This window comes from Anastrepha ludens, chromosome 2 (assembly GCF_028408465.1).
Source record: "Anastrepha ludens isolate Willacy chromosome 2, idAnaLude1.1, whole genome shotgun sequence".
Lineage (NCBI taxonomy): Eukaryota > Metazoa > Arthropoda > Insecta > Diptera > Tephritidae > Anastrepha > Anastrepha ludens.
Window position 1 is genome coordinate 169,113,064 of NC_071498.1, and position 26,365 is coordinate 169,139,428.

At 37.6% G+C, this 26,365-nt stretch overlaps 1 protein-coding gene across 5 annotated transcripts; it reads left to right on the forward strand.

The window, feature by feature from the left end:
• The first annotated feature begins 527 nt into the window (after positions 1–527).
• Positions 528–16,404, forward strand: LOC128855826 (fragile X messenger ribonucleoprotein 1 homolog). 5 transcript variants are annotated; one of them, XM_054091026.1, is made up of 13 exons: positions 528–688; positions 1,363–1,795; positions 6,402–6,451; positions 7,796–8,113; positions 8,217–8,382; positions 8,463–8,530; positions 12,505–12,802; positions 12,867–13,016; positions 13,085–13,304; positions 13,378–13,503; positions 13,605–13,706; positions 13,769–13,843; positions 14,264–16,404. In XM_054091026.1, exons 2-13 carry the CDS (start codon positions 1,745–1,747, stop codon positions 14,719–14,721), a joined length of 2,082 nt encoding a protein of 693 aa, XP_053947001.1. In that variant the 5' UTR covers positions 528–688; positions 1,363–1,744; the 3' UTR covers positions 14,722–16,404. The 5 variants fall into 5 exon arrangements, with proteins under 5 accessions (XP_053947001.1, XP_053947002.1, XP_053947004.1 ...); XM_054091027.1 differs by having other exon boundaries at positions 13,378–13,491; XM_054091029.1 differs by having other exon boundaries at positions 529–688; positions 14,282–16,404.
• Positions 16,405–26,365: the final 9,961 nt, after the last annotated feature.

Here is a 26,365-nt window from a genome sequence, read left to right on the forward strand (position 1 = left end):
ATTCTTTTCGGCCGTTATAATCGCACGTTCGTGAATCGTGAATTTACATTCTCTGATCGTTCAACAGAGCCCGGAATCAAAAAAATAATCGAAACATTTGAGTCCAATTTATGTCTATGTTACTATATTTCTTCAAAGAATCGACATCTGTAAACAACGCAGGAAGTTTGAGTAAAATAGTTTCTGTCGTTCATAAAGTCTATGTAGTGCTCGACCAAATCCATATATGTACGTGCATGACTAGATAATGCATTCCTATTAAAATATATTTTACTGAACTAAGCCTACTAAATGTACTGTTGAAGCTAAGAAATAAAAAAATTTAGTTGTAAATACTTTTGTATGATGTTTGTTCAAGTTCGAAACTCTTGATTTAGTAGTTCTGCCACTAGCAAAATCGGAGAATCGGAAAATCAGTTGAAAAGAGATTAGCAAAATTCATTGCATGTTCTACTGCTTTCTTGAGTTCGCTGCTACAGGGTTTCATAGTGCATCTATTCGCCGCGGATTAAAAAGGCACATTTTTTTGTCGTCTCCCCTTTGTCTGTTCATTCGCCGTTGGTCGTCGCTCGACGTATAGAAAAGATCTAACGAAAATTTATGAACTTGCAGTAAAATTCAATAAATTAAAAACAAAAAATAGTAAAAATAGAAGAAATTGATTAATTAACGTCGGAAAACGGTAAAGGTGCGTTAAAATTGTTATAGAATGTGTGTAAAAACTAATTGGTAGAAAATTCGCACAGCGGCAAGGAAGTGTGCGTGAAAGAAGAAGCGAACGGAAGAATAAAGGCAAAGGCTCGGCGTGAAAATTTTTCAAGAAAATTCGGGTGAAAATTTGTATAGGTTTCTGTGAAAAATTTAGACAATGCAAAACGGCAATTAATTTGGTTTGAAATGTGGGTGCTGGGATTGCGGAATGTGCAAAACCGTGCCGAATAAGTAGACTTTTTTTAATTTGAATACGATTGCTGGGGCTCTGCTTCACAGTTGTCAGCGGTTGCTGCGACGGTGACGTTTGTGATTGCGGCAGTCACTGCCGACAGCGACGTTAACCGCGCAGCCTCAGTCGGAGGTGGAAAAGTTTTCTGTCTACTGTATGTAATATGCAAAGGAAAGGAAATTCATGTTTTGGCTAAAAGTGAACACTTAAAAATATGAATTCAGTAAAATAGTAATAAATAAAAATATGTTTTTGTAATTGATGGAAAATAATTAGAAAAATATATTTGTCAACAATTTTCAAACATTTGCCAGGTTTATCATCACATTGAATGGAATTTAACTATAATCGATTTGAAATTTGATTTTGTTTAAATAATGTTTTCTATTTGTATTTTGTGCTGGGAAATTTTTCTGCAGGAGCGGCAAGCAACGAAAAGATTGAAAATAATTACAGGAAGAAGGATAAAACTATACGGAAAACAAGGAGCTGAGTGTTTATAATTAAGTGGAAGAGAAGAAGAGTATAAAAGCAGAAAATCGAAAGACTGAAGCAAGTTGATATAAGCCAAGCCAGGAGGAGGTGCGCAAGTTAATAGCGCTCCACCACAATAGTAGGAGGATATAATCAGGGAAGGAGAGCTACGCTTAAAACTTCTATTTGCCTAATTTGGACTGTTCACCTCGTACATCATTCACATAACGTACATCCTTGAAACTTCATTCATCAATTTAATTTTTGGTCGCAATTCACAAAATTGCATTACATTAAAGCTTGAAAGGCAAGGAATACGGTAGCAAAATGGACGATTTAATGGTCGAAGTGAGGCTCGACAATGGCGCCTATTATAAGGTAAGATGATTTTTAATTAACTCATGTAATATTGTGGGTGGTACATGCATGTCTTAAAATCTAACGGTACATTCGCAAAATATTACTGGTATATGAAAATTTATTTGATGGGCTCTTAACCACGCGCCGTGAGTAAATCAGGCAAATAAGCAGCGCATATTCAGTCATGGGAACATTGCGGAGTGAGTTGGAAATTGTGGGCGAATATAGCATTGAATGTGATTTCGCCACTTGATTTCGCTCTAGCATCATGTCATCATCTTTATCAGCGTTGACGTCGTGGTTTTTTGCTATTGTTTATGGAACTTTTAGTTAACACACTAACATTTTGTGCAGAAATGTTGTAAGCCGGCATTGCTGGCAGTTGATTTATGCCCATTTTTTTAGTACCAGTTTAACTGCGATCAATTTTTTAAACTGTTTAATTGGGTGTTTAGCTAGCACTAAACTATTCTGAGAGGACACATTCTGTCTTTACCTCCGTCTACGCGCGGGCGTAATAACTTCACATCCGTAGTTTTTTTTTTATTCGGTTTTCTTTGTACACCTCATCATTTTCATCATGGTCAGATTTATTGTCTGCGAACGACAGACAATTACCCCCTTCCAGTCTCTTAGTGCATTTGTGGAGCTATTGATATTTGCATTTAAAGACATCTTTCATTTATAACATTAACTGGCATGGCTTAAGTTTCCTTCCTATTTGAACTTTCGCACAATTATATTTTCAATTTCCATCTCTTCTGCGTTTGTCATGGTTCTCGTCGTAGTAAGTTGTCATTTATGTCATTCTACTACTCGACTCGTTTGCCATACTAGTTCTTGAGCATTCGTTTTGTGTAGCTGCTTCGCCGCCTTTTTGCGGCGCGTCTGGGTCTACGTAAACTGCTGACGGTGGCGCTGCTTCTAGCGTGAAAGAACACATTTGTTCGATGTTGATGTTGTTGTTGCTTGCTTGAGCGTTGCGTAGAATTTTTTCTTTCATCCATTGTTCTCGTTCATTTTCCTCCTCGTGTATACTCGTTGAATTTATCATTGTATCTGTTTTCGCCAGTGCGAGTGTGAATCTAAAAATGTGCCGGCTGCGAATGTCGCTGCCGCCAAGATTTTGACTACGTTGCTGCTGGTGCTGGTGCTGCTGCTGCATCAGAGCTTATTTTTTACACATTCTGCTTCTTCCTCCTTCCAGTGTTTTGTTGTTTGTGCGATTGTTGTGACTTTTGTTTGGTGATGCGATGCCGATGAGAAATGCATTACCGTTTTTGTTGTTCCGTTTCGGTTGAAGCGAGCACTAAAGTACACAAATAACTATAAAAATGACTATTTGCGGCTTTTCTATTGATAAAAGTTAACTAAATGAAGCAGCGAAGCACAAAACAATAATATCAAAAATCGGGGGTTTCACCAATTTAAATGCAAACTTTATGATTATTTATTTACCTTAGTAGTTGAATATGTCATAATGTCTATATAAGAATGCAACTTAATATGTGGTTGGGAGTTACAAATGCAACGTTGGCGAACCGTCAAGAAGTGTTTATTTGTGTTTATAAAGCGTTATTTTGCATATCAACTGATGTACTCGTTAGTTCAAAAGAGAAAAGTGCTTGCCTAAAGAGTTCCTGTTTTAGTTGACGATCGTTCAACAATTTTTGTAATTAAACTCTGCGATATGGGAAATAAATATAAGATATTGTTGCTACAGGATTCTGTCGTGGGAGAGTTAGAAGATTTTTTATGGTTACAGGAAGGCTAAGTGTCCCTCTAAACGATTATCTAATTTAATAGCTGATTCGTTATTCATGCATTCATGAAGGAAGACGAAGCTATCAATAATAATACTTAAAAATTTTGCTTCAATTAACTGATACTTATCTGGACATTCATCCAAGCCACTAATGGGATTATTAGAGATTTTATAGATTTGTTTCTTGTAGAATTAAAAGCTTTAATGGCTAAAGTATACATATCGGATAAGATACAATCACGAACTCGATGCATTGATTCATAATGGAAACGCAATACGCTTTATAAAAAGTCAAGGAATCAGATGGCTGGGGTACATTTACCGAATGCCCAAATAGAGAGTTGTCAGTACAGCGTTCCATAGGCAAGTGGTTGGACGGTGAGGCCGAGGTAGACCAAACAAACGCTGCATTGATTAGGTCACAGCCGACTTGCGGAAAATGGGGATCGCAAACTGGAAAGGCGTAGCAGAAGATCGATCGGAGCTCCCACGGCAGTCGGTTCTCTGTTACCGAAACGACCCGGATTTATATCCGGCCAAGGATTGCCACTCCACCAGCATTCCCCGTATGTAAGTATGGGGAATGTTTATGCTGCTACAACAACAACAACTTTGATCGGAGTGGAGAACCGTAGTTGTGGAAGAGATGGCCTGCACAAGACTATAGTGCTATAGATGATGGTGAATGGCTAAAAATGATATGTTTCCGCCGAAACAACACCTTTTTAGCTATCTGGAATGTTTTCCGTTTGAATTATCTTTGAAAGTGTTTTATGTTGCAACAATGATTAGTTTGAGTTGTACAATACAAATTTGTTAGTGTATGAAAGTCAAACTTGACTGTTAGTATCAAATTTAGATACCTGATATGCGAGTGTTGTTGTTGTAGCAGCTTACCAAACAACTCGTGGCTGCCCTGGTTGCAGTATTTTGACTGATCTGAAGCTTAATCCACTACGAGTCACTAGTTTCAGACGACCAGACAGGCGCAGTATAGTTCAGTAAACTAGCCATATCCAGTGCAGCGAGCCTTACATGCGAGTGTTGTTGTTATAACAGTACACTAAACCCTGTCAGTGCGATGTAAATTACCGATCGTCTTCGTCTAACTCATCTAACGGTATAACGGTGAGCCCAGGAAACTTGCTGTTTCGTCAGGTTAGGTCCAAACGGAGAGGGGTGTTAGATAAGTGGGTTTGATGGGAATGTGAAAAATGGGTTAGAATCGTGCGGGGCGGCTTCACATGCTGGGTATATCGGGGGTCGATTGTGGATAGATAGGAGTTTAGTCTGCTCCAGTATCCAGAACACAATTGTGCCAAAGTTACGCGGATCTCTTGCTGAATAGGTGGTGGTTGGACTCCGATGACGGCATTCAGTGGTCGAGAGTTTAGGAATGTGGTGTCTCCCGTTGAATGTCATTTAGCGTATGTTTATATACTGTCCGGTCCAGTAGTTATAGGTTCGTTTTGTCCTGGATCTCTTCGGAACATTCATTCCTATGATAGCCGGTTCTACGTTACCAGAATGACTTGAGTTTTTCGCAACCATGGGGTGCCGCTCCAAGAAACTAGCCTGCCTAGTGCACCGCACCTGACATGGGAGTGTTTGTTTGTTTGTTAACAGTAATAGTAGCTCCGCCAGTGTCGGGCATATCACCGGTTATCTTCGTCATGCTGTTTCGATGGGATGGGTCCAGAGGAAGAGAGGTGTTAGATGGGGGTGTTTTAGGGGGCATGTGAAAAGGTGGCTAGTGTCCTGCGGATTGCCTTCACATGCCGGACATATGTTTGGTATGTCGGGGTCGATACGTGGAGCTGGAGCTCTTCATCTGCTGTAGGTGGTGGTTGGACTCCGATTACGGCATTCACAGGACGGGAGTTTAAGAAGGTGGTGACGGTCTCCCGGTGATTGTCGTTTATTGACTGTCTAAATACTGTCATGGGAGGGTTCGTTCTCAACGGTTGCCCAAAATTTTTTATTTGGTTTCTGACTACCAATCCTTGAAACCTTAATACCATTAAAAGCGGGAGAGCGTAATTTATAACTGGACGACGTTTCCGGGGTTTTCCAAACTTACAAAAAAAAAAAAAAAATTATTAGCGCGTGGTGTTTGGCCAAGCTCCTCCTATTTGTCGTGTGTTTAAGTGGACTCCGAACGGCACATATTTTTTAAGAGGAGCTTGTGCAGAAACACACTCAGGGGTTTGCCATTGTCTGCCGAAGGGGGACCGCTATTAGAAAAAACGTTTGCTATCATTTTGCTAATCCATGCACGAAGACTCGAACCCTCGTACTGCCGGGTGGTAGTCACGCACCAGTCTATTCGGCTAGTGCGGCCGCCAAACTTCTAAACTCGTACAATTTTTAATATTAGGCAACATGCGTGTTCTCTTCAGGATCAAAACCATATGTACTTTGATTACATCCTATGAAGTGCCTCTTGAAGTTGAGAGAAATATGCTGCGAAAGATTTATGGGCATTGGCGCATTAACAACGATGAATTACGTCGATGATGATGATGTCACGCTGAGTTTTATGAGCCGTTCGCCCCACAGTCGGTTCTGCAATACCGGAACGACCCGGATTTACTATACATATGCCCAGCAGCGCTCCACGTACATGCTGCTACAACAACAAGCCTCTTTTATGCTAAAGAAATGACTGACGGGCTTTGTTACATTCGGACAAACTGCATGGATGGTTACACCTCAATTGTTTTTGTTAAGGCAACCCATTTGTCTCTCCAATCGTTTACAGAAAAAGCTTTTTACACAATTTTTATTCTTTTACGAAATGATATTTCATAGTCTATCTTCCAGTGCCAAAGTCATATTTTACATGTGTTTTCATTTTAGGGTATGGTGACTGCAGTGTGCGACGATGGCGTGTTTGTAGAAGTTGATGGGTAAGTTTTTGAAAAAAAAATATATCTAAAAATATTTTTTATATAGTAAAAAAAAAAAAAATAAATATAATTATAAATTATTAGCGAACATAACATAAACATAATAGAGGTGGAAAAGCGCGTTATTTTGATTTTTTGTCCAAATCACCGCAAGCAGTGCGATGGGCCGACAAATGCATCCATTAAATTAGATCGCACGTCTATTTCGACAATAAAGCACTGTCTTCGCATATATCAGCATATTGCATCGAAACGTGTCAGAATGTGGCGTACGGACAAGAATAGATATTTTATTTTTAGTTGCAAATAGGCGCGCTTCTTCTCGGTTGTCGCGTGTTTTTCTAGATTATCTTCAGTTTTGGAAACAAAAAGCGCAGCGAAGCTGTTAAGTAGTAAAGTTGTAACGTTTCTTTTCATAGCTCAATGCGTGTGACTTCCTTCGATCTATTAATTGTCGCAGAACTGCGTTTAAAAATACATCCTGTTAAATGTTGTTTTTGTGATTGCTGCCGATCACCGAAAGTTAATGACGCATTGGAGGGTCTACCACTTGACCCAATTTGACAATGCGTTTGTATGAAGTTTTTATTTTTAAAAATTACCTCCTCAGCTGCGAAGAAATTGTGCTCAATATATGAATAATTAAATATTTCCGGATGAAATTTTGCGTCGCTGCTGTTGCGCGCAAAGAAGAAGGTCCGCACTCTCCTCCCTCAGCTAGTTAACGGGCGGCGTGCATGCTGCTTGCCCATTTTGTGCTGTTGGCCTCGGAGCATAGCAGCATGCGATCATTTTCGTTGGCATCCGGCCAAGAGTCGCTCAAGTGACATTTCTTCCGCCTCTTGCACGCTATTTCTTCTTCTAACATTCTAACAATTCAATGTTCGCGATGCTGTTTGCAGCTTTCATTGGTAGCACTTGTTGTCCACTACAGTTGTGATGCTGCGCTGCCCGCGCAAAATGGCAACTATTGAATGTATATTAATTTCGAAATGATACAAACACCTGTCAAAAACTTATAATTCATTTGGACGCAAATTGCTTGGACGTGCTAAAGAAGCATATAAACTTTGCGGGTGTTAGTTGTTGTTGTTGTTGTTTTGAAAAATGTCACCACAACGTCTTGTGCGTGCATGCAGCCGCCAATATGCCGCCTTCTGATTCATTTTCGTCATTTATTCCATTCGAAAATCAGCCCTCTAAGAAGAAAGCCCTCTAATTGCCTTTGGCTGTCACTTAACAGTCTTAAGTTTGCTTATTTTGATTAAACGAATTTGCTAATTCACTTATTTGTTTCATTCTATGCTTTTGCTGTGTGATTATCATTTGGGCATAAATATACAGCTGTCCCGAGGTACAAAAATATCCTTTCTCAAATGTGCGCTTCCCGCCAGAAGAGAACGAGAATCCGCCCACCTTTGAGGAAGGCATGGAAGTGGAAGTGTTTACCCGTTCGACGGAGCGCGAGTCCTGTGGCTGGTGGATTGCTTCCATAAAAATGATAAAGGCTGAGATCTGCGCTGTTGCGTATATTGGCTTCGAAACACCGTACACCGAAATCTGCGAACTTAAGCGTTTACGCCTTAAAAATCAAAATCCGCCATTGACGTCCAAGTCATTCTATCAGTTCTCAATACCCGTACCCGAGGAATTGCGACAGGAGTGAGTTATTGTTGCTGTTGTTATCGTTCATGTTTTCTCAAAGTTTCCCAAATAATTAAACATAATTGGTTTTTTGGTATTTCTTCTAATCACATTTATGCAGAGCGCAAAAGGATGGTATTCATAAGGAATTTCAGCGTACAATAGGTGCCGGAGTGTGCGTATACAATCGTGACTTGGATAGTCTGATTGTGATTTCAAAATGGGAATACACTCAGAAACGAGCCAGCATGTTGAAAGATATGCATTTTCGCAATTTAGCACAGAAGGTTTGCAATTGGATTATTTTTTGCCGGTCGAAATAAGAAGAAAACCTATTGAAATATTTTTATTTATTATTTATTAAAAGGTTATGCTGCTGAAACGAACCGAGGAAGCTGCGCGCCAGCTGGAGTCGACTAAACTGCTTAACCGTGGGTGAGTTTATATGCTGATTGATTATGTGAAATTTTTATGAAAAGGCCGTGACCTATGTTTTGTTATCCGGAGCGATAGCAATCGATTTCAAAATGTGTTTAAGAAATTAGTTTGGTATAATGAGATTGTGCGGCCGCCGTAGCCGAATGGGTTGGTGCGTGACTACCGTTCGGCTTCGAATCTTCGTGAAACACCAAAATGAAGAAAAAGTTTTTTTCTAAAAGCAGGCAATGGCAAACCTCCGCGTGCATTTCAGCCATGAAAAAGCTTCTCATAAAAACCATTTGCCGTTCGGAGTCGGCTTAAAGCTGTAGGTCCCACCATATGTGGAATAATATCAAGACGCACACCACAAATAGGAAGAGGAGCTCGGCCAAACACCTAACAGAAGTGTACGCGCCAATTATTATTATTTGTTTTTTTTTTTTTTTTTTTTTGTAATGACATTTAGAAGTTTTTTGTACTAACAGTAAGAAAAGAGAGAGCTATAATAGGTATGAGAATGCATAGGAAGATATGAAGAAACGGATATAGAAATATGGAGGGGAGTAGAAATAATAAAAGTGAGATCGATGTTCATAAATAACTCTATATTATTAGTAATTTATGCGTTAATTATGAGATTTCTTACTTTTTGAGAACTTCCGATTGAATTAGAAGGCAGGCATTGTAAGTTTCGAAAGAGAAAGAGAGAGGAGGAAATGCCACCATAAGAATTCATAGACACCAATACATCAAATTTTAATAAAATGCGAGGAAATGATGGCTCGATGACCCTAGAAAGCACAGGCTCAAGAACCATAGGCCGACTATGTGCAGCGATAAATTTAGACAGAAATTCCAGGTATCAGCAAATTGCCATTTTGAGCTACAGTTAGGTGGCATTCAGGCCCTTTTGTCTTGTCAGATCAAGTCCTCACTGTTTCTTGAGTGTGCTGAGACATTGAAACTACTAGGAACGCACAATCGCATACGGCTAATTTGGGTCCCAGGACGCAGGGGTATAACTGGGAACGAAATAGCGGACGCATTAGCGAGAGAGGCATTTGCCTCGCCCTTCCTTGCTACGGGACAACACATCATCAAGGAGAAGCTTAGGAGTGAAGAGGCTACGCCAGGTAAAATCCTTACTGGGAGGGTACAACCGAAAGAGGTTTAAAAAACTCGTTAACTCTCGCCAAGGATAAACTGAGAATGCTCACGGGCATTCTCACTGGCCACATAACCGGGATATGGCCTACTAACTCTTGTCGTTTCTGCGATCAATCTCAGGAGACTCCAATGTACATTCTCTTAGCGCTATAGCGCAGAGAAGGTTAAAACATTTTTGGCCAACTGCAGCCAGAAGAAAGCCACATACGCTCAATCCAACCAAGCTCTATGCTGAGGTTAATAAGGGAATTGGGTTCCGGATGAAGTACTGTGATGAGTAGAGGGAACAAAAGAACATGAGGCAAACCTCATAGAGACTCTAAGCTAAATCCAGGTCGCCCGGTAACATAAAACCGATTGTCGTGGAAACTATTGAGATCCAATGGCACTACTCTGCTGAAAGCGGAGACGTTGATGCATTTTAAATCCTTTCCAAAGCACAGAATGCCACAAATATAGATATCGCTTGCCATGCCACCCTCTATGTTCCGACTTGGAGCGATATAATATGCATTATGATGAATAGTCCCGTCTTTCTATTGGTAATGTTATTTACAGTAATAATTTGCGATCGATAATCAATTTATTAGCATTTATCTGATCACGAGGAAAGTTCTAAGTAGTGGGAAGAACTTAAACTAATCGTAGGTTAGGTTAGGTTAGGTTAGGTTGAAGCGGTTGTCCACTGTGGCACACAATCAGGCTCATATCCCATTGTGATGCCGCTTGGAACTTATCCTTATAACTCCTAAAACCATTGTATTCAAAAATGTTAGAAGGCTCTTGATTTCCATAGTGCTTAGATCTTTCAATTCATTAAAAAATTGCCCACCTAAAATGGCAAATCTGGGTCTGGATAGAGCAGGAAAATGGCACAGGACCTGCGGGATCGTCTCTTCCTCATCTAGACAGCTTCTGCAGAAGCTATTTGTTTGCACACCCATCCTCTGGGCGCATCTGCCTATTAAGCAGTTCCCCGTTATAATTGAAATAAGTGTGCTAAGTCTGGATTGAAACATCTCGGTCATTTGCAGCCGGATGAAAGCACATAAGCTTAGTCCAACCCAGCTCTATCTTAAGTTTAATAAGGGAACTGGCTCTGATTGAGGTACTGTTAGTAGAGGGTACAGGCCAGGAATCCATGTTACCTTTAGGTGAAAACACTGAAGGGTCTTGAATCGTGTAATTGCAATTGTAGGCGGGAGTGTATAGTCCATCAGTTTGGGGAGCTCCGAAATGCCAGCTAGGACTTTACCATGACCGTAGTCCGTGTTTGACCATTTATTTAAGATATTCAACCTTACTGCCATATTTCGCGATATATCTTGCCTCCCGTCTACCGGGAACAGGCTTTGGTTTTTTTTTTTGTGGGTGAGGTAGTGTTCAAAATGCCTTTTCACTTACAGCGACCGTCGTCTATTGCGTCGTGTGGTGTGGCCACTACAATAATCCTTCCTCCTATTATGGGGAGTCTCCCATCCCGGTACTACTTTCTGCGTTACTTCGGGAGGCCCCAGAACGACGTCAATGAAATAGACCAATTCTATTCACCCATGTCTGGGTCCACCATGATTGTAGCCAGTTTCATGCTATGGGTTCGTCTTCTTGTGTCTGTCTGTCTGCGAGGCTTCCCTTTGTTATACTGCGTCGAAGTCTATCTTTTTTCTCCGTAATATGCCTTCAACATATCTTTTAACCATTTCTCGAGTTCGAGGATCTTGTCGATCTCATTAGGCGGCGCGATGTCGCCAATCTGCTTCCTCAGAGCATCTCTTTCCACCAGCCATCTGTCGCAATTAAAAAGCGTGGGATCAGCGTCATTGTTCGGTGCTTCGCAGTATATGCACCTAGGGTCACTTACCTTACCCGTGGCCCGAAAGGAACTGTAGTAGTAGTAGTAATATATTTATTTATTCAATACATTAAATATATTAACAATATTGGAAATTCATATGAAAATAGAGTAGAATAAATAGAAGTAGGAACTGAGTCAATAAATAGCCCGTTTACCCCGAAGTTCCCTTGAACTCATTTACTTATTGTAGGAATCGGCTTCGACGACCATCTGCCATACGATTCAGTGTCCCATCGGCTTTGCCACCGCTGCATGGTTTGGCATCTCCGCGTTCCGCGGCGATAGTGGTGGCTCTTTCCTAAAATCCCACGCATCCAATGCTTCCCGGGTCAGGAGGTCGACAGGTATCTCCCCGCTGATCACAAAAACTGCTGCGCCTGAGACGGTGCGGTAGGCTGAGGCAACTCTAAGTACCAGTGTCCATTGTACAGCCTCCAGTGCTTTGCGTACTATAACGCCTTCAATGGCGTGGTTTACAATGCGTCGGTTATGAGTACAAATGCGAGTCTTTGAACCTTGTCAACTCCACACGACAATACCAAAAAGAGAGTACGAACATTCAATTGACGTTTGAAGTTTTGAAGTTTCGCCACTGTAGCCGAATGGGTTGGTGCGTGACTACCATTCGGGAGCGCGTAGGCTCGAATCTCCGTGCATGAATATCAAATAAACAATTTTTAAATAGCGGCCGCCCCTCGGTAGGCACTGCCATCCTCCGAGTGTATTTCTGCCATGAAAAAGCTCCTCATAAAAACCATTTGCCGTTCGGAGTCGGCTTAGAACTGTATTGTAGGTGCTTCCATTTGTGGAACAACATCAAGACGCACACCACAAATAAGATGAGGAGCTCGGCCAAAGACCTAACAGAAGTGTACGCGCCAATTATTTATTCATTATTTTTTTTTTAAATAAATTTATTTTCTAACATTCTTTTTCCTAAAGTAAACATTTTTTTTTCCACTTTCAGCTATACCGATGAATTCCAAGTGCGCGAAGATTTGATGGGCTTGGCCATAGGTTCACACGGTGCCAATATACAAGCAGCTCGCCTATTAGAGGGTGTAACAAATATTGAGTTAGAGGAGAAATCGTGCACCTTCAAAATAACCGGCGAATCTGAAGATTCTGTGCAGCGAGCACGCGCCATGCTCGAGTATGCCGAGGAATTCTTTCAGGTTCCTAGAGAGTTGGTGGGTAAGGTCATTGGCAAGAACGGTCGAATTATACAGGAAATCGTAGACAAGAGCGGAGTCTTTCGAATTAAGGTATGCGATATTATACATATCAAATATATGTTTCGTTTAATTGTTCAATATTTGAAAATTGCATGCGTTGGGATTCGCACAGATCGCAGGCGATGACGAACAGGATCAAAACATACCCAGAGAGCATGGTCATGTACCATTTGTGTTCATTGGTACCGTTGAAAGTATTTCGAATGCCAAAGTGTTGCTGGAATATCACTTAGGGCACTTGAAGGTTTGTTTGCAAACAACACAAAACAACAAAAAATGGAATGGAAATACTTACTTATGCTTTTTATGTAGGAAGTGGAGCTGCTGCGTCAGGAAAAATTGGAAATCGATCAACAACTGCGCGCAATACAAGAGTCCACAATGGGTTCTATGCAGAATTTTCCTGTTACACGGCGATCGGAACGAGGTTACAGTAGTGATATCGAGTCGGTGCGTTCGGGTCGTGGTGGACCGCGCGGGCGTGGTAGAGGACGAGGCGGCGGTAATGGGGGCAATCAGCGTTATCATCAAGGCAAGACATGGAATAAAATTAGCAAAGCACGGCCATTGAACGTAATTGATTTCCTTTTGCGTGCGTTTTTCAGGTCGTCGGGACGATGATGACTACAATTCCCGCGGTGATCATCGTTACAATGACCGCAGCGGCGGTGGTGGTGGTGGCGGTTATCGTGGCGGCAACGATCGACGAGGTGGTGGGGGTAAGCAAAATGGTAACATATCAAATGCCAAAAACTCAAACACTAGTGTTTGAATTTACCTTTTCGTTCGTTTTTTTCGTTTTTCGTACTATTCTTGCATTGAAAACGCATAGGACGCAGAGAGCAAAATGGCAGGGATCTCGGCCGAGACCACTATCACAATCATAACGACGATATGCGAGAGGACACACGTGAATTGAGTAGTGTCGAGAGAGGTACATAGTTTCTTGATTGTGTGTTTAATGGAATAAAAACTAAAAGCCGAATTTTATTTTAGCTGAAAGCAACTCGTCATACGAAGGCAGTTCAAGAAGGCGCAGAAAGCAAAAGAACAGCAACGCTGCTCATAATAGTGAGTATGATGTCGCCAAATTAAATTTTCTTAAAAGGGGGCGTTGATTTTAGCACGAAGAAAGAGATGCCGATAAATGTGTAGGCGAAATACTTAAAATGGCTGTGGAAAATATATTTCGCAAAAGTTCAAAATTTTGAACCTGTTGGTGGAGGTCTCGTAATGGTATCCAAACGGCGCTTTAGTGCTACTTGGGGAATGCCAGAGTGGTACTTCAACCCTTGCACCTACCCACCTAACTAAAACTTTTACTCTAAATTTCAAAAATTTTAAGTTACAAAGTGTTGCCGATATGCATCATAAAAATTTGATGAAAATATTTTCCAAAAACCATTTGAGTCATACCCCCTTTTGACTTTTTGTAAATTTTTTCATTGGCATACAAAAATTGCAGTTTCACAAGCAAAATTCTTTCATTAGCTATTCTTCTTGTTGTAGCGAATGGTGGGGTTACCAATAACAAATCCCAACAAATCAAACAACCACAAAATGTAGAAAACAACAAAAACAACAGTGGGGGTGGCGGTGGTGGTGCCGGCAGCTCGTCGGAGCGATCGAAACAGCAGAGCGTGAACAGCAAAGATGGCAGTAATGTGGCAATTAAAGGTAACAATGAGAAACCACAGCAGCAGCAGCAGCAGCAATTACAACAGCAGCAGCAGCAGCAGCAGTTACCACCGCAGCAACAGCAGCAACAACAACAACAGCCACAGCAGTCGCAGCAACAGCAGCAGCAACAACAGCAGCCGCACCATCAACAACCGCAGCAGCAGTCGAAACCACGACGCAACAATAAAAACAACAGAAACAATCATGCGGACTCGCTGCAGCCGCAGGAGAACAATAAGCGGGAGACACTTGTCAATGGAACGTCCTAATGGGGAGTAAAAATGCTAGCGCATGCAATAGCCTCAACAGCAACTACAGCAGCGACTGCAGAACATAAACAACTAAACGATGGGGAATTAGGTTGCAGCCTAACATCTTCAAATCATTAAATGAATTGAATGAGCTAAAAACTAAAACACAAAATAAATAAAAAATAATGCAAATATAAAAATAAAAAATGAAACAAAAAAAAAACAAAAACAACAATAAACAAAACACATTAAAACAATATAAAAAAGAAAAGAAAACAAAAAAATATAAGTTGAGAGAAGATTTTTTTAAAAAATAAAAAAATACGTATGAAAAAATTATAATTACATAAAACTGAAAATTAAATATGTAGAAAATAGTATACTAACTCGATACAAACGAATTATACACACACACACTCACATACATACACCCGCATACATGAAACACACAACAATCATATGAGATAAAATATGAATGCGTGAGCATGACAGGCATTAACGCATAAAATTTAAATTTGAAAAAATAAAAAAAAATCATAGTTTTAACACAGAAGTACGCACCCAAGTCCATTGAATATTGATTATTTATGTATACTGTCGAAGCAATATTAACCGACCAGTAGCAATAGAAGTGGAATCTAAAAGTCGAAACCGTTTTACAGAGTAAACCAAATGTCGACGAGTTGTTCGACGAGTTAATGCGCTGCTGTGTTGGTAATGCGCAACTTGCCACTGAATTTGCAAACTTCAAAAAATAAACTTCAGAAAAGAAAAGAAAAAGCAACGGATTCCCTTGAAGAAGCGTGCATAAAATACAAGAAATGTCAATGCGGTGCGTGCCAACTGTGCACAACCTACAAAATTTAACAACTTCACAGCCAGGCTAACAGCATTCAGGGTTCATTCATTTCTTGCGTGTCATCTGTTCACTTTTCGCTGTGTTGCTTCATTTGCATTTTCGCTTTCTGCTTTCGAATATAACTTTAACTACGCTCGTTCCCATTTCCATTTTCATATGCATCATTCTTCGTTAACGCACTCGACTCAACTCAACTATCGCTTGCTTTCTCACTTTGACGTGTATAATTCATTGTACAACTTGACAAAAAAAAAAATGCAAACATTTTCTTTATTTCTTGAACGTATATAACTATTTTTTTTTTTGTTATTCGATGATCAAAATTTTAATACGTTTATCTGTATATCTGTACTTTCGAACTGTAGTTGTCAGGTTGCAAATTGCTCTAACACAAAATCGTTAGCGCCTAGCAGAAGAAGTCGGCAGACCCAACGCCGTTACCGGCACCTAGAACTACACACCTACGCACACACATAAAAAAAAAAAATAATAATAAAACATGCCCACCACGCCGCCATTTCAAAGCAATTCAAACAAATGTGTGCAGTTGTGTAAAGGAAACAAACAAAAATTACAATAGCAATGTAATGTTAACAAAAACCAAACAACCGTAAATTTGTTTATTGCCCCTTTGGAAAGAGTGAAACAAAAACAGGAAGACCATCAGCAACAGTAGCAAAACTAACAACTACGTAAACTTTATTTAACACTTTGTAATAATAACATTTATTATTTTTAATTTTTTTTTTTTCACAACCAGTGCGTCATATACTAACTTAATATTTAATTAAATACTCTTAAATTATTTAAAAGGAATAAAAGAAAAAATTATAAAAAGCCAAGGCATATATTACTACTATTACTGCTATCAAGTGTATGTATGTATATGTATGTGTTAAAAGAGTGCAGCATGCAGAAAAAAACAATAATAATAATTGGAAAGATACGCGAATATATAGATATGTATGTATATTTACTTCTTGAAATAGCATTGAAATGAGAAGAGAATCAATTGAAGAGCGCATAAACATGGTGGGGAAATGAAAACGAAAATATTGCGAGAAAAAGAAGGCGGGCATGCAAAAATTGAAGAAAATGATGAGAATGTCATTTATTTGTAAGCAAAAAAAAAGTGTAATACGAACGAAAAAATAAGAGAACAAAATATATATAAAAAACGAAAAACAGTAAAATCGAGTGAAAAAAGTGAAAAAAATAGAAATACTAAAATAAATATATTCGTAAATTTACGTTTACAAAACCGCGAATAAAATGACGTTTCTTAATTATTTCATTAATTTCGTTGCAAATAATTTATAAAAGCGTATTGTGGCATAGACGTGTGCGTCAGACGATTGCAAGTGGCACCTTGAAAATTCGTTGAGAGGACTCCGCTGTTAATACAGTGCTGAACATAAGTATTGGCACAGCAAGATACTACCACTTTAACATTATTTTTGGCCCACTTATGAAGTGATTTTTAATCACAAAAAAGAAAAAAAACCTCGCCAGATGGAAGAACACATTATCTATTATATTCTCTATAATTCATTTAAACGAAAAAAACTACTTATAACGAAGCAAAAAATTTTGGCACAGTTAGTATAAATTTTATTGGTCTAGCAACATTTTTTCAAAAATCAAACTGTTAACAGCATAGTGCCTTCAGTTATTGCGAACTTTGCTCAATTTTTTTTTAAATGAACAGCAAAAAAGTGAGATCACCGAATCTCAGCGCAAAATAATAAAGGGTGATTTTTTAAGAGCTATAGGAAAGTTAAAAAAAAAAAACACACGTAAAATTCAGAAAAATGCATGAAATTTTATTTAAATCGATATTACAGTCCATATAATTTAATGTTTGAATATTATTTCATGCAAGTGTTGACCGCGACTGCGCTTCAAATAGTCCATCCGCTTAGTCCAATTTTGGCATACTCTTTCCAATGTTTCGGCCGGCTATGTTAAAGCTCATGTCTATTCTCTCTTGTCTGAATAGACGAATAGACATGAGCTTTAACATAGCCCCACAAAAAATAATCCAAAGGCGTTATATCGCACGATCTGGGTGGCCAATTGACAGGTCCCGAACGTAAAATGAAATGTTCACCGAACTCGACTCTCAACAAGTCCATTGTTACGCGTGCTGTGTGGCATGTGGCACCGTCTTGCTGAAACCACATGTCATGCAAGTCAAGCTCCTGCATTTTGGGCAAAAAAAAGTTGGATATCATTTGACGGTAGCGCTCACCATTCATAGTTACGTTTCGATTCGCAGCATCTTTGAAGAACTATGGTCCAATGATACCTCCAGCCCATAAACCGCACCAAACTGTGACCTTTTCTGGATACATTGGTAGCTCTTGCAATTCTTCTGGCTGATCTTCACTCCAAAATCGACAATTCTGCTTATTTACGTACCCATTGATCCAAAAATGAGCTTCGTCGCTGAACACAATGTTTCGATAAAAAAGTGGATCTTAAACTTTCTTAACAAAACACGCATTTTTATGATAAAATTCAATGATTTGCAAGCGTTGTTCGTTTGTAAGACGATTCATGGTTAAATTATAGACCAAACTGAAGATGTTTGATAGTGAAACCAAACACGAAACGTGAGTCAGCTGTTTAAACCAACTGTTTAAAAAGATAATAGCTAAAAAATCACCCTTTACTATATTTGCACAATCGGGGCAAATCATACGCCGAGATTGGAGAAATGATGGACAGAAGTCGCTACACCATACGGAGCATTGTTCAGCGCTTCATCTTTGCAAAGCGTGAAACGTACGGGCAGCCATAAGGCGATAAACGACCGCGTACCCTGCCAAATAGTCAAGAAAGTAAAAAAACGAAAACCCAAGAATATCCTTCACACAAATCGCTGCGGAAGTTATGGAAGGTCTGGAGAGCATTTCACGAGGAGCACTACAATTCTCGCTTTGCTAGACGTAAACCTCTTATTTCAAAAATGAACCAAAAGAAGCGTAAGGAGTATCTAGACAAGCCAAGTGATTTTCGGGACAATTTACTCCTCTCGAATGAAAGCAAATTTAACATCTTTCAATCTGATGGCCGGCAAACTGTGTGGATAGAGCCTAACACCGAACGGCGAAAACAGAACCTTCCTGCGACTGTAAAACATGGTGGCGGTGGAGTCATTGTGTGGGGCTGCATGCCTGCTGCAGGTTCGGTGAGTTGGACTTCATTGACGACATTATGGATAAGATATATTGTATGGAAATTCTGAAGAGAAACGTCAAAAAAAGTGTCGAAAAGGTGATTGCGAACTCATTCACCACAACATACTGCTCATGATGTCGGTATGTGGCTTGTGTGCCACCTTAAACATACTTTATCGCATCCGCCTGAGTCGTCTGATCTAAATCTAATTGAACATTTGTGGGAAGAACTAGATAGGCGCGTTAAGAAGCGTGCTATATGAACAAAAGCAGAGTTGAAGGTGGCACTGGTGTAGGAATGATAAAATATCGGGCCAGAAACCACCGACAACTTGGTTTCATTGATGCGAAGACGGTTATAAAAAAAAATGAATTAAAGGGAATATAATTGATAATGTGTCCTTCTATCTAGCGCGTTTTTGTTTTTGTGATTAAAATTCATTCCATAAGTGTACAAAAAATAATGTTAAAGTGGAAATATCTTGCTGTGCCAATACTTTTGTTCGTCATTGTATATAAGCTTTGAAGTATATGCCCTGATTAACACATAGAGACAACTGGAAGAGAGGCACAGGAAATTCTCTTTTGAGAAATTCTCTCGAATTCGCAGTCACACGGGGAAAATTGTTTTCGGCAACATTCATTGCTTTTGACGTTTACTTCTTTAAGTTTGACAATACGAATAAGCAACACAAAGTGTGTCGCCAGTACGGGAAACAAAAACCCTTCTCTCTTCTCCGTACGCCCTTCTCTCACGCACAAAATGTTTCCCTACCAAATGTTACCCTGTGTCAATCGGGACATTGAAATTTTCACAACATTTGTAGGTAGAGTATGAAACTTAACGGTAAAGGGAATCGATTTATTTACGCCATTGAAAAAGAAACCTCTAAGTCTGGCGACTCTTTACAGTGATCCGGCGTGTCCGTGCTGCGCTGTACATACATACATACATTCATATGGATCGTCTAGATTAGGGTAATACTTGGCTCTCAGGTTAATGACACTCGCAACATATGCTGAAAAATTCTACCTTCCTTTATTTTGTGGCCGCACTCAATTCATAACAAAATTTCTGTAAATTAGGTAAAACCGCTAAAATCGATGAAGTACTTTTTATAATATTAAAAATTCTGCGGCTCGAAAGTGATATTTAAACTATTAATTTCACACAACTGTTGCCTAATTGATTAAAATATTAAATTTTTCTATGTAAAATTAAGTGCAAATGATGCAAAAACAAAACCGGCTAAAGTGAAGTAAAGAATGGACAGGAAAATTATTGCTCAGGCGAAAATGCTTATAACATCGAATTTAATTGTCAAAAGAATTTAATTTTTTTTTCATTTAATTATTATTATTACTTTTATTTAATTGTTTTTTTTTCTGTTTCTTTTAATTTTTTTTTTGTTTTTATTAATTTTTTTTGTAATATATTTTTATTTAATTTAATTTTTTATTTTTTTAAACTAATTTTTTCTTATCTTTTTTTTTAATTAATTTTATTCTTTATTTTTATTAATACTTTTTTTAATTTTCTGTTTTATTTTTATTTAGTTTTTAGTTTTATTTAATGTTTTTATTTTAATACTTTGCTTAAGCCAATTTTTTCTTTTATTTTTTATTTAATTTTTTTTTATATATTTATTTTTCTTTTTTTAATTTTTTTATTTAACCTTTTTTTTTCTTTTATCAATTTTTTTTCAATTTTTCTATTTCTTTAAACTATTTTTTTTTTTTTTATTTTGTTTTTTAATGTATATTTCTTTATTAAGCGTGCTATGTTAAACAAAAAACTCATATCAATTCCCTTTGTTATGAACAAAATGGCGCAATTTGGATTTGACTTCTGTTGTTGTTGTAGCAGCATAAACATTCCCCATACATATACGAGGAATGCTGCTGAAGTGACAGTCTTTGGCCGGGTCGTTCCGGTAGCGTAAAACCGACTGTTGGGGGAGCGCAGATTTTTTAGATAAGATTTGACTCCTCTCATTAAGCGATGAACATCAATTTTTGTTATGGTATCTCCCACTCTTTGCCAATTCATTTTACACTGCTGTTAATTTTTGAATTTCCTGTCTTTTTTTGTTTTTGCTTTTATTTTTGTTTTTACTATTTTTTGGTTTTTCCTTTTTTGTTTTTGTTTTTTCTCCTATTATTTTTTTGTGTTTTTTTCTTTTTGTTGTCTTTTTTTTTCTCCTATTATTTTTTTGTGTTTTTTTCTTTTTGTTGTCTTTTTTTTTCTCCTATTATTTTTTTGTGTTTTTTTCTTTTTGTTGTCTTTTTTTTCTTTTTTTTTCTTTTTGTTTTCTTTTTTTCTTTGTTTTTTCTTTTTTCTTTGTTTTTTTCTTTTTTTTCGTTTTTTTCTTTTTTTCTCTTTTTTTTCCTTTTTTAACAATTGCCTAATATTTTCCAATAGGTCGCAATTGTGAATAGTTTGGTGGGTTGTTAACTATATTTACCCCGAGATTTTCATACCAGTTCATGGCAAATTGGCTATAATGATATGCAGCTAGATCGGATCAGAACAGAACTGAGCCTTTATGTTGTGCTATAAATGGCAGAAAACGTTTTTGCAAACATTCCTTCATATAAATTTCTTGATTTTTAATGTCCATGGTAATGAACATTTTGCTTTTCATACCACACCGGCAAATGGCTTGGCAAACCAAACATTTTTTTAGGCACTTTTCCAATATTTTTAGTTTAAAGACACCTGTGACTCCTCTTCTTCTCGTTGCAGTATACAACGCAGGGTCCTGAATCAGTTTAAAGTTTGTTTTGACGTATGTTTCATCGCCTAAAGCCACCCACCCAGCCATATTTATGAATGCATATCTTGACTGTATAATTGCGCGCACGTGCTTTAGCACTCTTATTTGGCTTATCATTTCGTTTGGGTCCTACAATCTTTTTACATGATCGTAAAGCTTCACTTGTGCGTAAGCCTTGGGGACGTATCTTTCTGACAGACGGGCCTGCTTTGCACCATCTCGAAGTGAAAGTTCAGCTTTTATTTCTTCCAAATAATTGCACCATTCTTTGGCTTTTGTTTCCAATGCAAATACTTTTTTTCCTCCACGGCCAGGCCCCTTTTCCACCGGTAGGAGTTCATTGAACTTATTTAACGCAGAACTTACCGTACTTTTCGGGCAATTTAAAGTTTTTGCCTCGCCATTGTGCGACAACTGACCATTTACTTGATTTTTGCGCACAATTTTTTCTGTAAGGTCCCACTTCACCGCATACGTTTTGAAGATACTTAGAAGTTACGAAAAGTGAATAAAACGCACTTTTATTAAAGGTGGTGGCACTAGGCCAACAACAATGTTTTGTACGTTTGATTGTCACGGCAAAGTATTGGAAAAGTAAAAAAGAAAAAAATTAATACGCTTTGTTTTATTCTGTGCTGACAGCCACATGGACACAGCTAATTTAATTACTAATTTTTAATTATAGTTAGTTTTACGATTTTTTTTTTTTAACTTTTTTTTTTTAATTTTTTTATTGTTTTTTTTAATGTTTTTAAAAATTTTTTCTTAAAGTTTTTTTTTTAAATTTTTTTTTGTTGAAACGTATCAAAAATAGCTTAATATTTCTTTAATATTTCTTAGTATTACACCTAGGCTAGCATCAATTAATTGACAACATACAAACAACAGCATGCATATAGTATGTCAAGAATGACTTTTGACATAGAAAATAAATTCAATTTTTCGACTTCATTAGCAAAAAATTGAATTTATGTTTTTATACAAGTGACGAGTAAATACAAGCGACTAGTTTTTTCGTGTCCATTCTTAAAGTGCTATTGGCAAGCTTTTAGTAGGATAAATTAACCCTGCTATTCATATTTAGGTTCCTTTTTCACAGCCTTCAAATTTCGTTGCATACTTTGAAGAGTTGTTTGTATTAAATACCTTAATTTTTTTCTGAAACGAAAACGTGGAAATAGAAATTTTGTTACTGTCCTAAAAAAATTGCGTTTAAATAAAGGGTCTTTCAAAAGATGCGAGCAGATGTTATTTTAAGAAAAAAAAAGATAAATTTAAATTTAGATTTCACTATTTTTATTAATTATTCAAAGTACGGCTTTTAAGAATTATTTGTGAAAAACTACATCATTTAAATGTCCACCATGAGCACTACAGGTCTACAGGTAAAATCCGCCAAACAGTCGATGAATGCTGAGACGGAATTGTTGAGAACGTTGAGATATCCACGGTATTGAAGGTTGTGCTCAGCGATACATTGCGCTACCGCAGCTATATTCTCAACAGAACATCCAGTTTTTGGTTCCCCCAGATCTTTTTCTATGCTCGACAAAATCAGGTTCTTATAATTTTTTCACCAACCTTCGACTTGTCGACCCATTCAGACGATAATTTCCTCCAAAAAAATCACGAATTTTGCGATAAGTTGTTCTTAAAGATCGACTATTTTCATAGTCGTATGAGTCGTAGCCGAATATGTCGGTGTGTGATTACCATTCAGATTCCGTAGGTTCGAATCTCCGTGCATGAAACACCAAAATGAGGAAAAAGTTTTTTTCTAATAGCAACCACCCCTCGGCAGGCAATGACAAACCTTCAAACGTATTTCAATTAATTATTTTTATTTTTCTATTTTTATAGTAAGATTCAATTATTTTACCGCGTTCTATCGTGTAAAATTTTACATCTGTCTGCTTGACAAATGTCTAAAAGTTGCAATAATCTTTTTTTGTTTTTAATTAAGTTATAATTATAATAATTATAGTAATTATTATTATTATTTGTTTCTTTTTAAGGGGGGAAGTCCATGTAGAAGCCTCAAAATTGGTAATTTTTTAAAGGTGATAAAAAATTTATATAATTTTGAAGTTTTAACACAACTTTATTTAACCTTTCGAGAGTACAAAAAAAAATTTTTTTTTCATTTTTTTTTTCGAAAATGGCGGCACAGGATCATTTCTTGCCGGCTGCCTATGGCGCGAGGTCCCAAACTGCTCTATTTATTACTCTTAACCTATCGTTCTGAAACAAAGAAAATTAAATTGGGTTTTTTATAACATTAACGGAGAGGATGAACCAATAAAATTAAAAAATAAGCATAAAATTAATTATAAAATAAATCTTTGAAAAAAACCAGAATTTAGGGCTATTTTATTGACATTTTTAACCTCCAAAAAGTAATTTATCAACGCGAAATATCTGAAATTTTGGGTTTATCTTTCCGATAGTAATGTACAGAAAGGCCTCACCAAACTTCAAACAAATCCGTCGATAACTTTTTGAGTTACAACACGAGCAGTTTTTAAAAATACAGTTTCGAGATAATCGCGTTTAAAGTTTGAGGTACAGGAGAGCGCGGACGGTTCTCTAACTAGCTAATGAGCTGTTGAAGCTATAATATTGGGATCTTCCGCGTGAAAATTGCACAGTATATTCCTAAGATGCTATACTTTCTAAATATCGAAAAAAAAATGGATTTTTTGAAAATTTTACATGGACTTGCCTTGCCCCCTTAATTTACACATTACACGCATTTTACTTTTTTTTATTTTTATTTATTTTTTTTAATTTAATTTAATTAATTTTTTTTTATAACAAGATAGCTTTAGCTGAAAATAAAATTTAATATGTGAGAATCGTTTCTCAATCGCATTGCTCCGTGTATTTTTGATTTGACGGTTGAGCCATGAGAAATGTTTTACTTATTTGAAGCGCATTCTGCATTAATTTAGAAAATTTAAGCTACCTCCATGAATTTTTATTTTGTATTTTCATCTTAGTGAGTTAATTAAAAGTGTACCTCCGCCATATGAGGAAATTTGGCTGTTGAGAAAACCTGTTGAAAATATAACTTTCAAATTTCTATTAAATTTCCATTTTCTTTATCACATTAAAGGCCACTTTTTCAGCGCAAGTTTAACTTTGCTTTCCTGTTAATCTAAAGTTTAATAGCAAAACTGGAGGAAAAATTGCCAAGTGGCATAATAAAGCACAAGACAAAGTTGAAGTAGGCGACGTAATTGCTAGGATAGAGACTGATAAAGCCTTAATGGAGTTTGAATCTGTAGATGAAGGAGTTTTAGTTAAACTTTTAGTAACGTCTAATTTGGACAAATATTTAAATAAGTAAAAAATTCACCACTGTTAAATTAGCAATGAAGAAACGGCCGAAACTGCCTAAAAAGTGTTGAACTGTTGATGGGATTCTGAAAATTATGTGCGCCAAATTGAATTGCATGTGCAGGCGCGCAGGGATATTGTAGTTTTCAAAAAGTTTAGTTAAATATGAAGTGTTAAATTAGACCTAAAATGATGCTTTCAATTTTTCCGTGTACTTTAGAATTCTGCATAACCCTCTCGTAGTGCTTGTTTGAATTTGGGCTAGCTGAAGTGAACCTGTTTGTACTTTGAATTGCGTGATGCGATTTCAAAAACCCGTGTCTTGCATATTTTTAGGCGTTTACTAAACAATCGACTCTCCGTTAGACACCTTATTTTAAACCTTCGGGTAGGCACCCGCGTCTGGCCTTTTTTCGTCCTGTTCGAGGATCCTTTTTAAAAGGTTGTGTCCATAAATCGTTAGAAAATAAAATTTTAGGAAGCTACCAGGAAGCTCAAGTCGTGAGCTATAATAGAAATATTCTAAATTCACGTCAAGCCAGTTTGGCTAGGCTCAGGTGTCAAACGAAGGGTTAAATTACCTGAGTGTCAGTTTTCAAAGAGCATGTAAAGACAAGAAGATGCTTTTCCGGGCCCTAATTACAAAAAAAGTTTAAAACCAATTAGTTTTGGTGTGGTGAAATTTCCTAACCGAGTTTTGTTGGCGTCACCGGCCGTCAATTACACCTTCGTGTTGTTGTTGTAGCAGCATAAACATTCCCCATACTTACATACGGGGAATGCTGCTGGAGTGACAGTCCTTGACCGGATATAAATCCGCGTCGTTTCGGTAACGTAGAACCGACTGTCGGGGAAACGTACACCTTCGTGTCTTCATATGCGCTTTGCAGTTTTGCACATTTACATTTTTTTAGACAGTTATCCAATATTTTTAGTTTAAAGGCACCTGGGACTACTCCTTTATTCGTTGCAGTATTAGATTCAGCGTTCTGAATTTATTTAAAGTCTACTCTGACATATGTTTCAACTTTATCTCAGTTTAATCTTTTAACAGCGAAGTTGTAAAATTATCGCAAACGGCATTCCCTTTAATTAAAACTAATGAGTTTAATTAAGAATCAAATTAGTACCAACTGGTGCTTTGTTTGTTGAATGTCGTTCGAGAGCTTTCCCGGCAAAAAGCGCCAGAAGTGCAGCCGCATTCACCACAATTGAACGCTCACTGAAAAACTGGCCTAAACAGAGAACATCTCAAACACTGGCAGCACGTTTTTTTTCACAAGAATTCGTCTTCTAGCTTTGTGCTCCACTCAAAAATCTATTGGTTAGAAAAGGAATCGAATTCTCTGTTTTCAAAGTTTATTAAACAAATTTTAATCGTTGGTTTTTTTAGACTGTGAAGTAAGTAGAGGGAAGTAGGACGGAAGTTGTTTGGCCCATGAATGGAGTGGTTTGCAAAGAATATTTAACAAGACAAAAAGGTGCAGTTACTTGGCCGTTTAGTA